Source organism: Abramis brama (assembly GCF_963993115.1).
Source record: "Abramis brama genome assembly, chromosome: 12".
NCBI lineage: Eukaryota > Metazoa > Chordata > Actinopteri > Cypriniformes > Leuciscidae > Abramis > Abramis brama.
In genome coordinates, this window is record NC_139974.1 from 37,594,744 (window position 1) to 37,610,631 (window position 15,888).

At 37.7% G+C, this 15,888-nt stretch overlaps 1 protein-coding gene across 2 annotated transcripts; it reads left to right on the plus strand.

Annotated features, from left to right (window-relative positions):
- The first annotated feature begins 2,665 nt into the window (after positions 1-2,665).
- Positions 2,666-15,714, plus strand: fbxl2 (F-box and leucine-rich repeat protein 2). 2 transcript variants are annotated; one of them, XM_084131932.1, is made up of 14 exons: positions 2,666-3,121; positions 3,698-3,759; positions 4,785-4,839; positions 4,938-5,012; positions 5,372-5,466; positions 6,435-6,599; positions 8,098-8,224; positions 8,635-8,709; positions 8,793-8,923; positions 9,008-9,068; positions 9,172-9,216; positions 9,984-10,040; positions 10,184-10,396; positions 13,423-15,714. In XM_084131932.1, exons 1-14 carry the CDS (start codon positions 2,846-2,848, stop codon positions 13,528-13,530), a joined length of 1,545 nt encoding a protein of 514 aa, XP_083988058.1. In that variant the 5' UTR covers positions 2,666-2,845; the 3' UTR covers positions 13,531-15,714. The 2 variants fall into 2 exon arrangements, 1 of the variants encoding a protein (XP_083988058.1); XR_014608582.1 differs by having other exon boundaries at positions 2,772-3,121; positions 10,184-12,968; positions 13,423-13,705.
- The last annotated feature ends 174 nt before the right edge of the window (positions 15,715-15,888 follow it).

Sequence of the window (15,888 nt, forward strand, 5' to 3'; positions counted from 1 at the left end):
ACACACACACACTCCCACTCACATTCATTCAATTGTAAAGGCTTTTATGCTGGAAAAAGAGATAGTGAGTGTGAATTAGCAAGTGTGTTTGTTTTTTAGTGAGTAAATGGCAGGATTGTGGTCAGCGCATGCAGGCTGAACAGCTTCTAATGTTATTTCCTTCAATAACAGAGCTGTGTGTGATCCTAAATTCCTTACCTTATTATTTAGTCAAGGCTTTAGCCAAACAATTACAGCTTAAAGCCGGCACACACACTTTTAAAACCGTGAACCTGCATAAATTTGACCTACACTGAGATCAGTCCTTTATTAAATTCCTATAACTAGAAAAAGTTAAAACACAAAACATTGTATATTTTCACTTAAGCAAAATGATCAGCTTCAACAATGATGGCAAAATGTCCTGGTCAAGAAGAGGCTCAAAGCAGTGAACAGAAATACGTTCTGATAATGATCCTATTAAGTTCTTTCTGAAAAACATCCAGTCCATCTCTTGTTTATGCAAACGTTAGAGAAAACATTGAGGGAATGTTCCATTTTGTCCTTTTGCAAACATTATGCGAACGTTACTTTGGAATGTTCTCTGAACGTTTTGAGATAAGTAGTAAGAAGAAGATTAGAGGAAAAAATAAGGTTTTTATGCTAATGTTTTGAGAACATTATTAACCCCTTCAGACCTTATTATATAAGGTGCAAATTGAATATACATTTGCATAATGTAGGTAAAAAGTGGGCTTACTCCTCCTGTCTAATCGGTTAGCCATGCCTGTCTTTTGTGACACTTGAAGCTCAATCAGATTAAGTTATGGGTCACATCTTCATTGTGATTAGTTGATCAGGGACTAATTAGTGACCAGGCATTACTCATATTATACAATTTTATTGGTTTTCACAAAAAACGAGTGATGTTCATTTCAATGGAAGCAGGGTTTGAAGGAGTTAAAGACCAGATAACATTGAACGAACATTCTATTAATGTTACTGGAAGAAAGTTTGTTCATAACTTCAAGAGAACCTTTCCTGAACGATAGCCAAAGTAAGTTCCCTGTTAGCTGGGAGGTTCTTTGTCAAATTTAACACTTCACATTTAAGCCATTCAGTTCTATTTCAGACTCATTATGACAAAACATTCTTTTCATAGTCTTCTGGCTCATTCACATGGCCTTTGGCAAATGTTCTTGGCCTCCATCTTGTTGTCCTGCCATGCACACCATTATTGTTCAGTCCCTGATGGTGGACACTAACCTTAGCCAATGCAAGAGAGGCCTGTAGACTCGGAGATTACTCTGGGCTTCTTTGCAACCTTCTGGAATATGTTGTGCTCTTGGAGTGGCTTCTGTTGGATGGCCACACCTAGGAAGAGTAGCAGTAGTGTTAAAAATCTTCCATTTGGACACGATCAGCTTTGGAAGAGCCAAAACTCTTTAGAAATAGTTCTGTAACCGCAGCCTGGCAAGCATGACGGTGTTTTAATTTTATTCTTTAGTATCGTCTGGCTTGCTGAACACGTCATGTTCTGCTAACTGAATAATGACTGTGACTGGAAAATATTTAAGACCATTTACAATGAAAACCATGCAGGATCAAAACTCACCTGCAACACGGCTCTCTCTTGCCCTCTGCTGTTGTTATGCAGGAATAGTGCAGTACAGAAACACAAATGCAGACTCATAATGATAAACACTCCCTATTCATGCACAGAAATGAGCATTTTATTACAACCAGACTGTGTTAAGAATAACTAGTGCATGGGTGTAGAAAATGTATAATTCTATCTATATTTAAGTATTATTTTTTGAGAATTTGTACCTCACTGAAGTATTACTGAACTTGTACTTTTACTCAGTTGTATTTTATTCAGACAAAATGATGCATTACAATTTCATTTAGACCTCTGAAGTCATCGTGACTCAAATAATCTTTGACCTACAGCATTGCTGAAGATGGACACACTTGTGTAAACACAGACGGGAATCTGTCTATAAACTAATCAAATGTCAAACTGAAAAAGCTGAGGCTGAATTTAATGTTTAACGATCTCAGGTAACTGGTTTCAGTTTAACATCTGATGTTGTTCATAGAACCTCATAAACCAGGGCATTAAAAAAAGGTTTTACATTTAAATACGTAAAATGTTAAATTTTGTCATAATTTACTCACCCTCATGTTGTTCCAAACATGTATACGTTTCTGTTGAACACAAAAGAAGATATTTTGAAGAATGTCTGTAACCAGACAGTTGACTTATTGAGTTGGACCCCATTGACTTCCATAGTAGGAAAAAAAAACCAGTGTGATTACTGACATTCTTTAAAATATCTTCTTTTGTGTTCAACAGAAGAAAGAAACTCATACAGGTTTGGAAACATGAGGGTGAGTAAATGATGACAATGCTTACATTTTTGAGTGAACTATCCCTTTAAATGTGGAAATGTTTGATTTATGTGTGTTGGTTAGATAAAAGATAACTCAAGATTAAATGCAAATATATTGTCAATGACAGAACTATCTGTATGAATAATAAGCCAATTCTCCATTCCCTACACTTCCACTTGTGCATTAACCACGACACACCTATGCGACCTCACATCATTATCAAAACAAACCCACCACGCGTGTTTTTCCCGCAAAAGTGACGTCACGGCAGCCACTGTTTTGAACCCCTAGAGCGCACGAGCGCGTCTTAGCTCCAGTGCTACTAAAAGTGCTTATTCTTCAAGCTTATTTCCCAGACAGTTCTTGCATATTATTGGCGCGGTTTAAAGATTAAGCAGCACTCACTTCAGGCAGGAATTTGCACTCGAGCGGAAATGTAGTCAGAGAGGCAGCTCGGGAGGCGGAAGTGATGTTAGAGCAGCAGTCTGCTCCGTCCATGTTATTATTGTTATTTTGGCTGTGTGATGGTTCACGGACGGCGGCCAGCCCGGGATTTCTCCGGTTACCAGCGCGAACACGAACGGCTCGCAGGCCACACGTTACAGCTGCGCGTCTGTCTCACGATAGTTTGATCGCCAGAGTTGACAAAACGCGCAAACGTCGCTGTGCGCAGCGCTCGCCGAGGACTGTCTTTATTATTGACACTGCAACAGACATGAACGGCATCACCAAGGGCAGATTTGAGGTAACTCATATCGAGCGAACCGTGGACGTGGCTGTTGAACTGTTATAGTTTGTCCGAGGAAACAATAACGGGCGGTGGCAGGCTGTCTGGGCGATGACAGTGTGTTTAAGCGTATGTTTGTGTTGGTGGGCGCGCGCGCGCGTGAGTGGCTGACTGCGTGCGTGCCCGCGCGTGTGTGTCTGCAAGGGTACTGTGTGTGTGTGTGTGTGTGTTTTGGACTATTTTTACGTGCCGTGTTAAGGCTTTTGTTCGTCAAGGGTAATCCCGTTCTAACACAACGGCACCAGCTGACCGTGTCAGCTACGGGCGTTGCGCATGAATCCGTTTAACGTTCGAGTTGGCTGCTGTTCTGGGAGTTTAGATCAAGCTGATTGGTTTGAGAAGATCTCACAAAGCAGCAGTGTGTTATCTAAGACGCTCACTGATGTTATTTGTCCTCCTTGTGCAAGTGTTAAGCGTTGAATTGCACCAGGGCGAGGCGCGTCTGAACCAGCTTTGAGCATATTGATTGTGCATGAGCATAACTGGTCCTGTATGAGCTTATGTAATGCATCTGCTTCATTTCATATTGTCCAGGTGTTCTCAAACAGTGATGAGGCCCTTATTAACAAAAAACTTCCCAAAGAGCTTCTGCTCAGGTGAGGCAATCATAATGAATGACTTTTATTGCAATAGATGTAATAAATTGTAATAAGTTTGGTAAATTATCTATCTATCATTCTGTCTATCTATCTATCTATCTATCTATCTATCTATCTATCTATCTATCTATCTATCTATCCTTCTGTCATTCTATCTAAATCAATCTATTGTTTATCTATCTATCTATCTATCTATCTATCTATCTATCTATCTATCCTTCTGTCATTCTATCTAAATCAATCTATTGTTTATCTATCTATCCTTCTGTCATTCTATCTATATCTATCTATCTATCTATCTATCTATCTATCTATCTATCCTTCTGTCATTCTATATAAATCTATCTATCTATCTATCTATCTATCTATCTATCTATCTATCTATCCTTCTATCTATCTATCTATCTTTCTATCTATCTATCTATCTATCTATCCTTCTATCTATCTATCTATATTTATCTATCCTTCTGTCATTATATCTATCCTTTTGTCATTCTATCTATCTATCTATCTATCTATCTATCTATCTATCTATCTATCTATCTATCTATCATTATGTCATTCTATCTAAATCAATCTATTGTTTATCTATCTATCTATCTATCCTTCTGTCATTCTATCTATCTATCATTATGTCATTCTATCTATCCTTCTGTCATTCTATCTATCTATCTATCTATCCATCTATCCATCTATCCATCCATCCATCCATCCATCCATCTATCCATCTATCTATCCTTCTATATCTATCTATCTATCTATCTATCTATCTATATTTATCTATCCTTCTGTCATTCTATCTATCGTTCTGTCTATCGTTCTATCTATCATTTTGTCATTCTATCTATCTATCTATCTATCTATCTATCTATCTATCTATCTATCTATCTATCTATTTTTTTCAAATTTAGATTCCTTTACATATTTGACCTATTGTACGTACTGCCAAAGCATTACAGGAAGTGGCTGGAGAGAGAAAAGACATTAATGAACAAGTAATCAGAAATCTCTCTTTATTTCAGGATTTTCTCCTACCTGGATGTAGTTACATTGTGCAGGTGTGCTCAAGTATCCAAGGTATGTTCAACTGTTTGTTTAGTTCAAATGAAACCAAACTGTGTAGAATTAAGGTGTTTTGCTGACAATGCTTCCTCCTTTTCTCTGCGGATGAACAGGCTTGGAATGTTCTCGCTTTAGATGGAAGCAACTGGCAGAAGATTGATCTCTTCAACTTTCAGACGGATATTGAGGTAATAAAGCATGTGTAAAGTAAATGTTTTGGTTTGTGTTTGCAGATACAGTCTTCTGTGTGTTATTGGTTTTTGCTTTGTATGTACCAGAATTTCATCTGTAATATGTTTCTATGTGCTGGAAATTGTCCGTGTGTGTGTGTGTGTGTGTGTGTGTGTGTGGGATTAACACTGGGTCAGTAGGCTTTTCTACTGAATCCATAGACTGTAACGTCATCCCTGATCCTCTGTGCCTGAGCTCTCTCTCTCTCTCTCTCTCTCTCTCTCTCTCTCTCTCTCTCTCTCTCTCTCTCTCTCTCTCTCTCTCTCTCTCTCTCTCTCTCTCTCTCTCTCTCTCTCTCTCTCTCTCTCTCTCTCAGGGACGTGTGGTGGAGAACATCTCGAAGCGATGTGGAGGTTTTTTGAGACAGCTCAGTCTTCGGGGTTGCCTCAGTGTGGGAGATGCCTCCATGAAGTGAGCCACAGAAGTTTTTGTTAATTAAATGAAGGATTGCACAGTTCATGCAGTTAATGAATCTGTCCAATCAAAGTATAAAATAGCACTTGGGTGCATTTCAGCAACTCAAAGTAGCAAGTGATAAAAGTTATTTCGGTAAAACTTTACTTAAAGCCTTTATATGTATGCATTATAAAAGTATTTTTAATGCATTAATTATGCCTTGTAATGCACTTTATAATGCATGTAAGATCTCATGCATAATTGTAACCTCTGTTATAATACACTTATCTATTTATTGTTACGCTATAATGCATTAAAACACAGGACAAACAACCAATTTCGGAATTAACAAGGAATCTGCAAATATTATAATGCATTTTAACTTTGGGTACATTTATTTATGAACAGATATGCATTATAACATACATTATGAATAATGCATTATACATACAGGCTTTAAGTTATCAATCTCAGTATATCAGTTTTTTCTCTCACTGGCTGATTTGTTGAAAAGCGATTTTTTTTTTTGTTGAACGCTAGGTTTTGAGTGGAATTTTAGCGTTACATTAAATAGGGGTCGCCCCGCCCACTATGAAATTAAAATTATTTAAATAAATCACTAATTTATTATATTATTATTATTTAATATATTATTATAATTATTATTTATTATACATTTACTGAATTAAAATCACTATGAAATGATTGGCCCACTAATAAGCCCTGCCCACTATGAAATCTCATTGGTCCTACAAGTAATTTTACATTATATATCAAATATCTCCGAAACAGCTGATTGGATTGTGCAGCAGTTTAGCTTTCGCTATGACAAATGGCGTGTCGCTGGAAGTCGTATTGCGGCTGGTTCGGAAATGGTGTAAGGATCACTTGTTGTTTTGCACTGTCCATGGTGATGTTTACCACATTTTTTTTTAGTGTTTAGTTTTTCAGTTTAACATGAGAGGTTTAATTTGATTTGACAGGACTTTTGCTCAGAACTGTCGCAACATTGAACATCTGAACCTCAACGGCTGTACCAAGATCACGGACTCCACCTGCATCAGCCTTAGCAAGTTCTGCTCCAAACTCCGTCACCTTGACCTGACCTCCTGCGTGTCCATCACCAATCATGCACTTAAGGCCTTAAGGTGGGGGGAAGTTATAAGGACTAGGGGGCCAAAATTTAAGCCGGGTGATTTTGTTTTGTTTTGATCATTAAGCCATAAAAACATAAGTGCAAAATAGGTCATCAGTATTTTTGATTGCTTTTGCCATGAGTGAAAGACATTTTCAAACTCCTGTGTCTTCAAAATGTTTTAGGAATACACTGGCATATAGATGACCTCAAAGCTAACACTTGACATTATGGAGTCTTTAAAACTAAACCAGGAAGTGTTAAATTACAGCTCAGATTGGATTTCATTGTGTCAAGAGGATGACTTTAGTTAATGATTGTAAAGTCTGTCACCTCTGTCACCTTTCTTTAATGAACCTTTTCCACAGTTGCAGTAGATTATACTGTATGAGCTGGTGAAACAGGAAATTCAGAGAGTGAAAATTTGAACAGTGACTAAGGAACAATTATTAACTCATTGCTAGACATTTCAGAAAATTGCTGTTTATATTCCCACAGCTTTAACAGCACATGGTATGAAATACAGAAAACATATTTTGAAAGTAAAATAATGCTTCTATTTATTATATTATTATTTTGAAAGAAATTTTGGATGGTTTATTGATCCTCAACAGGGTTTATTATCACCTGAAAATTAAAAAAATGCCTTTTTTTAATTTATTGTATTTTCTCTTGAATTATTGTTGTTTTTTTGTTCTATTGGTTAGCTGTTCAAAAGTTTATTCGTCTTTTAAATTACTACACTACCGTTCAAAAGTTTTGGGATGATAAGATTTTTTTAATGTTTTTGAAAGAAGTCACGGTAACACTTTATTTGACAGTGTCCTTGTTACATGTACTTACCATAGTAATAATAACAGTAAATTATGCATAATTACATGCAACTAACCCTCAACCAAATCCTACCCTAACCCAATAGTAAGTACATGTAGTTGCTTAATATTACTTAAATATATAATTACACTGTAACAATGACACCTTAAAATAAAGTGTAACCGAAGTCTCTTATACTCACCAAGGCTGCATTAATTTGACAAAAAAATACAGTAAAAACAGAAATATTGTGAAATATTATTACAATTTAAAATAACTTATCTATTTCTGTATATTTTAAAATGTAATTTATTCCTGTGATGTAAAGCGGAATTTTCAGCATCACATTTGATCTTTCAGACATCATTCTAATATGCTGATTTGCTGCTCAAGAAATGTTTTTCATTTTATCAATATTAAAAACAGTTGTGCTGCTGAATATTTTTTGTGGAAACCATGACACATTTCTTTTGAGGATCCTATGATGAATAAAAAGTTAATAGAAAGAACAGCATCAATTTGAAATATACATTTTGTGTAACATTACAAACATCAGAAAGAATCTTAGCAACCCCAAACTTTTGAACGGTAACGTTAGTGTACATTTTGGTTTCTTTGTGTGTTTAGGTTTGGATAGTGCAGTGGTGTTTGAGTTTGGTTGCTTCATACCCTCTTCATTTGCTCTTTCTGTCTTCTAGTGAGGGCTGTCGTATGTTGGAGAATCTGAACCTGTCCTGGTGTGATCAGATCATGAGTGATGGCATCGAGGCTCTCAGCCGTGGATGCACAGCTCTCAGAGCTCTGTTTCTGAGAGGTTGCACACAGGTACACACCTATATATAAAAACACCAAACACATGATTGTTAAAGTCGGCATGAAATGGAAATTTCTTCCCAATTGTGATGTATATCCGAGTGAAACACTTCTCGGAAGAAAAAATGTAGGGTGGAACTTGATTTTGTCCATGGGGAATTGATCAGATGGTTGTGGTTTGCTATTGGTCGATCTCATGTGAGTGACAGGTTGCCCCGCCCTCACGCCAGTAAACACATCATCAGAGAAGAGAAGATGACGCTGAAAGAGGGAGGGGAAGTAATTGCAATGAAAGATTATGAGGCACATGAATAAAGATGTGCACGGATAAATCATGTATAATAATAAACACTGCAATATTCCATTAAAAAACAAGAATTGTCAGTTTTGATTTCATGGTGACTTTAAATATGTCATTTCAGCTTGATGATGCTGCACTGAAGCACCTTCAAAAGCACTGTCCTGAGCTCATGACAATCAACATGCAATCATGCACCGTAAGACTTGGAGTTAATTATTGCATCTAAAAAAAAAAGCACAATACACATTAGAACCCTAACACGGTTTATCCATATTGCAGCAAATTACAGATGATGGCTTTGTGAGTTTGTGCCGGGGTTGTCACAAACTGCAGATGGTGTGTGTGTCTGGATGCAGCAACATCACAGACGCTTCTCTGACTGCCCTCGGCCTCAACTGCCAACAGCTCAAGTAAAGCTTTCTTCATCTGTACGCAGATCAGCACACACACACACACACACAGTCATTCATTCTCATTGCTTGTGTTTTCCTCAGGATCCTGGAGGCTGCTCGCTGCTCACATGTGACTGATGCTGGTTTTACTGTTCTTGCCAGAGTGAGTAATCACACGAACACCCCAAAGCATAAACGCACGGATTCGGAGAATATGCTTTGAGCTGATGACACGATTCTTAAACAAACTATTCCTTCTGTTTTAGAATTGTCATGAAATGGAGAAGATGGATTTAGAGGAATGTATTTTGGTGAGTTTATATTAAATCCATAATTCAGAAAAGCTGTTGTATTTGGCCTAGCTGTCATGGGTGAGTTTCACTTTTGTGAAACAGTAAAATGTATATCTTTTTGTTGGTATTATATTATATAATGTGCTATATAGTTATGGCTACAAATATTTGATTAAAATATATTAATATTGTGAAATATTATTATAGTTTAAAAACTGTTTTCTATTTCAGTATGTATTAAAATGTAATTTATTCCCTTGATGGCAAAGCTGAATTTTCAGCATCATTACTCCAGTCTTCAGTGTCACATGATCCTTCAGAAATCTTTCTAATAAGCTGATTTGCTGCTCAAGAAACATTTGATTCGGATTATTATCAATGTTGAAAACATCTGTGCTGCTTAATGTTTTTATGGAAACCGTATTGTATTCTTTGATGAATAGACAGTTCAAAATAACAGTGTTTATTTCAAAATATAATTATAACATTATTTAATGCATCCATGCTGAATAAAATTATTAATTTCTTTAAAAGAATGACCCTAAATATTTTAAGGTAGTATATATAAAAAACATAAAATGTGATGCATATATGTATGGTTTGTCGTTGACTGATTTAAAAAATCCTTCTGTTTTGATTTGTTATAGTTTAACTTGTGCAGTTTCAAAGAAATCCTGAGGTTTTTCTCTTTACTGCTTTTGAGCTGTGTCTGTTTCCTTGCAGCAGTTTATCCTGGTTAGTCGGCATGCTAAAATTAATGTTCTGTGCCCGTACGTCCCATTCAGGTGACTGATAACACCCTGGTTCAGCTCTCAATCCACTGCCCTCGCCTGCAGGCGCTGGTGAGTGCCAAGCAGTGTTTGAGAGAGTGTGTGTGGGAGTATTGCTTCCATGCTTGTTATTTATGGCTTTCGGGAAAGGAATTATAGAGCACATTTGTTTTCGCCTGCTCACTTCTACATGTGTGTGTGTGTGTGTTTTCTAGAGCCTGTCACACTGTGAGTTGATAACAGATGACGGGATCAGACATCTGAGCAGCAGTGTGTGTGGTCAGGAGCGTCTGCAGGTCGTGGAGTTGGACAACTGCCCCTTGATCACAGACATCACACTGGAACATCTCAAGAGTTGCCAGCGTCTGGAACGCATTGAGCTCTATGACTGCCAGCAGGTCTCCCGCGCGGGCATCAAACGAATCCGGGTCGGTCAAAAACAATGGCTAGATATGTCACAACTCCCACGCTTAGTCTTAACTATAACAACCATGTACAGGCCAAAATGATTTATTTGCAGAATTCAAATATGCAGTGTCAGTCTGCAGAACCAGCAACACAAGTACAGTGTGTAAAGGCAAGAGATGGGCTTGAGTGCCTGAGCAATGATCAATCACAAAAAACTGTTTCTTTCTTTTTTTTCAATTTCACAAACTTAAAGGGTTAGTTCACCCAAAAATGAAAATTCTGTCAGTAATTACTCACCCTCATGTTGTTCCAACCCCGTAAGACTTTCGTTCATCTTCGGAACACAAATTAAGATATTTTTGATTAAATCTGAGAGCTGGGTCATGTGTGTGATGCGTCACACGCATCACACACATGACCAGCGTCGGCCAATAGTGAGCCTACGTGGTGACGTACAACACAGAAGCGCTGCGCTAAAACACTACGTGAAAAAACTCGAGGCCCAGAGAGAAGGAAATGAATAGTGGAATAAAGTCGTTATTTTTGTGTTTTTTTGCGCACAAAAAGTATTCTTGTCGCTTTATAAACTTAAGATTGAGCCACTGTAGTCACCTGGACTATATTAACGATGTCTTTAATGCATTTTCTGGGCCAGCAAGTTATAACGTCTTTAGAAGCCTATGGAGGAGTGAGCCAGCTCTCAGATTTCATCAAAAATATCTTAATTTGTGTTCCGAAGATGAACGAAGGTCTTACGGGGTTGGAACAACATGAGGGAGAGTAATTACTGACAGAATTTTCATTTTTGGGTGAACTAACCCTTTAACAACTGAACTTCTCTTAACAAACATGTCAAAAATGGGCCTGAATGAATACAAATTATGAATACCTTGGTATCATTAGGGGTAAACTGGTCTGTTTCATCAAACAGCAATTTGTGTCAAATTGACTTGTAGTCCTGGTCAGCGTCAAACACTGGAGAGGTTTTAGTTTTCATACAGGACACATTATTCTCACTATAGACCAGAGGATAGATTGAAAATCAGTTTTGCTGATATTTTTTGCACTTATTTGCACTTTTCTAGTAAATCAGCCTGAGGTTATTTAATACAGAGTCTACCTATAAATTAACCATATGTAGGAAAATTATGAAAATTGGCACACTTGTAGTGATGATAATAAATAGTAATCTGACCAACTTTGGGGTCTCTAGGACCAACTCTATAGCGCCACCACCAGTTTCACATTTGAATTTTTGAACCCTTTCATCTAGAACAATTAAACTTCATACACCCAATTACTCTAATCATGCTGATTACATTCAACATCTTGCATTAAGACTCCACACATTACAGTTGTGGCCATTTTGAAAAGTACAGTATTTAGTTTTTTCACTACTCCTCCTTCAAATTCTTATGAAAATGTGCACTGATGATCTTTGTACAGAGCCGCACATTATGATGTCGCAAACTTAACAGTTGTCGACCCAGAATTGGTTCAGAGGCTGTATTTCGGCCAAAATGAAATCAAAATGAAATTCGCTAGACCTAATCAACACCATGTTCTAAGGGTCCATGCCAAAGTTGGGAACAGCGCCACCTACGGGTCAGGAGATCTGAATTGCTATTTTTGCTAATAACTTTTGATCAGTTTGACAGAAAATCATGATATGGATTCCTTGTGTCATGCCGAAAACATAGATACCGATTTTTCCAGGATCGGACGAACCATCGTGCCGCCATTTTGAAATTTGTCGTAAATTGCAATATCTTTTAAATAATTTGACATATCGGCACAAAATTCGGTAGGTATCATCATCAGCATTTCCTGAAGGAAAACAACTTTTGAAAACATTGTTCAAAATTTCATTTCTATGTGTCATTGTTCTTTGGTTCATGCCAATATCTTCTGGTGATATCTTATTTTTCATTTTCCATCAATTTGCCTGTCCGCCTCTGATGTAAAAATGCTATTTTTCCTACAAATTTTTACAGATTTTGTCCAAAATCTGATCAGATGAATTTTGGACCAAGCTGCATAAAAATGACTGAACAGATTTTTGATATTCACTACCGTTCCTGAGAAATACCTCTCCGAAGCTGACCTTGCCTGTGTGTTTTGTCTTATGTTGATTAGCTTAGCATGCCAATTGGTTATCATGCTAACCAGTTGCCATTCTTTCTAATGTGGCTCTTCAGCATTCAGGTTAACTATAAGCTACATTAGCATTAACTTAGCTTAACACGCTAATCTGGTTAACATGCCAAGTAATGCTTTTGTGTGCTCATTCTCACACTGAAAGCTCTTCTCAGCAACGCTCTTCTCAGCTTCTCGTTTCACGTCGTGGGTTCGAATCAAGCGTGGCACATGCCCAGTCCGCAAGAGGTACTGTGGCCAGAAATGGTGCAGAAGTTGTTTCCGTTCCAGACATGGTGACTTTCTAAGAATGATCTCATCTGAATACAAAATGCAGTGCATTTATGTGCAAATTCTTCATTTTGGTTATTGAACTATAGAACTTCGGCATCTGTTTGAACACGCGCCTTCCCAGTGGTGCGACGAGATGAGTGACGGGCACCTGACCCAGAGATTGTGGGTTTGATTCCCGTGTGGTACAACTTTATAAAATTGTGTGTAATGTTGTGTCATTTAGAGCCAATAGCTGCACTACACAACTCAAGTCTCTGTACAATTAAACAAATCACAATGTTCGTGGTATTCTGTGTAAAGCAACATGCTATAGCTTAAAAAATTGTTTGATCAAATCCAATGTGTGTTTTACTCTACACATGTCCGTGTGACTTGCAATTAAAATCTGTTAAATTTGAGTTTTGGTCCTGACCAACATCATAAGCAATAGGGCATTATGGTCATTTGGCTTCTATTTTTGTCAGTAACCCCACCCAAACAAAACTCTCATTGGTCCACTAACGTTCTGATTGGCTGTAGATAATTTTTATTTATTTTTCACACTGTAGAGAAAAATTGCTTGATAGTTATTGTTAAGATGTCATTGTGGCTGATTCTGCGGTTGTTTCTCTTCTAGGCTCACCTTCCTGAGATCAAAGTCCACGCTTACTTCGCCCCGGTCACACCCCCTCCATCAGTCCACGGAGGAGGCCAGCGTCTCTGCCGCTGCTGCGTCATACTCTGACAGAAGGAGGAGCCTCTGGGAGACGCCATAGAAAGTCAAGCTGTCAGTCAACCTGTAAACTCCGCCCTGCCCCTGCTCCACACCACTATGAGGCGCTGTGTGGGGTTGTGGCTACAGGAGGTTGTGTGAACATGGCTTGTTCACCGAGCGTTTGCCTGGCAGCGTGATGGACCTGAACAAAAAAAAAACGCAAAATAAATACAATGCAATGTGACAAATGCTACGTACATACAATACCACTTACTTGGATGTACAAGGAGAAAAATCAAGGAGCTACCATGTAAAATATTTCATTTTTGGATATATAGAAAACAAAATACTTAAAGCATTATGGAACTACTGAATATAGAAGGAACACGCAAACTTTGAGGCATTTTGATGCCGTTACGACGACTACACAGTGTTTACGTCCTGCTCCTCTTCCTCAACCAATAGGATTGCATTCTATTACGCTGAGAACAAATAGAAAAGAAAAAAAAAAACAGAAAATGAGCAGCAGGATGCAAGTCTTTGGAGTTTTGTAGGGTACGCCTCCCGCCGAGTGATCATGTGACTTTCTCAAACCTGAGAGCAGGAAGCTTTGAGCGTCTCTGTCTGGTTTTGCGCGCGCGCGCGTGTGTGTGTGAGAATGTTTAAATATAGAAAATTAAATATAACACTACAACAAATCAACCCATATTAAAACTGGAGTAAAATGGTTTTTATTTTCTGTTTGTGCTCACCTTAATTTGGAGAGGACGAAAAAAATCGCAGTTGAAATCATGTGAGCAGACGAGGGGACGAGAAGGACTGAGATTGTGCATGCAAGATAAAGTCGATTTTGCTCCAGTTGTGGAGTTACAGTACGTCACAATTGATGTGAATGTTCAAATTTAGACAACATGTGCTAAGGTTGGGGGAGGGGGGGGTGTACATCAGGAATATTTGAGTTTCACAATGTTTCAGTGCAATATTGAAAGCCCAGGCCATGTGACAGGATTCAGAACACTCCTTATTCAGGCATTTCCTTAGTATTCTCATCACAATGTCAATTACATGTCATTAAAGGGATAGTCCACCCAAAATGAAAATTCTGTCATCATTTACTCACCTCATGCTTTTCCAAACCTGTATGAATTTCTCTTTTATCTGTGGAACACAAAAGAAGCGATTTTGAAAAATTTGGACCCCGTTCTGCAAAACCTCATCTGTGTTAGTTCACAGTCATAAAGGTTCGAAACAACACGAAGATGAGTAAATGATGACAGAATTTTCAAGTTTTTTGTGCGTGAACTAGATCAGATTTGAGCATAATATGATGCAGAAATCAACAGTTGGAATACATCAAGGCAAATATATCAAACTTAACCCATGCAATCTTGATTTAAAGAGACAGTTCAGCCAAAATGTAAACGTCTGTTATCCGCTCACTCTCATTTTGCTTCAAAAACCTGACTTTTTTTTAATGTGTGCAACACAAAATGTTAGTCTCTGTCAACATTCACTTTCATTGTATGTATCAAGATGCAATGAAAATGAGCGATGACCGAAGGTTTCATTCTGTCTGAAATTTCCTTTTGTGTTTTGCAGAATAAAGAAAGTCATATGGCTTTTGCACAAAGTGAATGATATTTTTGGGTGAACTGTCTCTTTGAGTTTACAGTCTCGTGCATAAAACTGTTCAACAGGGAGTTTGATGCATAACATTGCATATTTAAAAACATGAGTCTTGCTGATGAAAACAGCTGCTGAGTTGATCATGTAATCAATGGAAAAGGGTTTTTTTGTCGGTGTGAGTGCCTTTGATTTTGCAACTGAAGGGAGGGGTGGGTTACAGACACAGAAATGCTCAACTCAGGGCTGCGGTGAAGTTCATCACATTTTTTTTCTTTTGTATTTACCCATATTTAGCTGGTTTTTACCATTGGATATGATGATGATTATGTCATCATTTCCTATCAATGCATACACCAGTGATTCCAGTATTCTTTATCTCGACCATGGAACCACCTTAGAAGGCAATGCTAAACCTGTCGGCGGAAGTGATGTTTTTTTTTGTTTTTGTTTTTGAATTGTTCTGTAACGGCTAATCGGTTCCCCTCCTTCTCTCCCATATTTTTTGACAAAGATGAAACAAGTTACCTGAATGTCCTTGTGTTCTGGTTGTTAATGTGACATTTCTTTAAATAAAAGATCTGAGCAGTGTGTCACACTCCGGATTGGTTAGTTCTTATGGTTTCATATACACCATTCATTGTTGATGTAAATTATTATTTTTTTAACCTGTGGTTATAATGCATGATTAATCATTTTGGATTTTAACACCTAAACACACTTAATAATGACCTGAAACTAAAACTAATGCATGGTAATGTAATA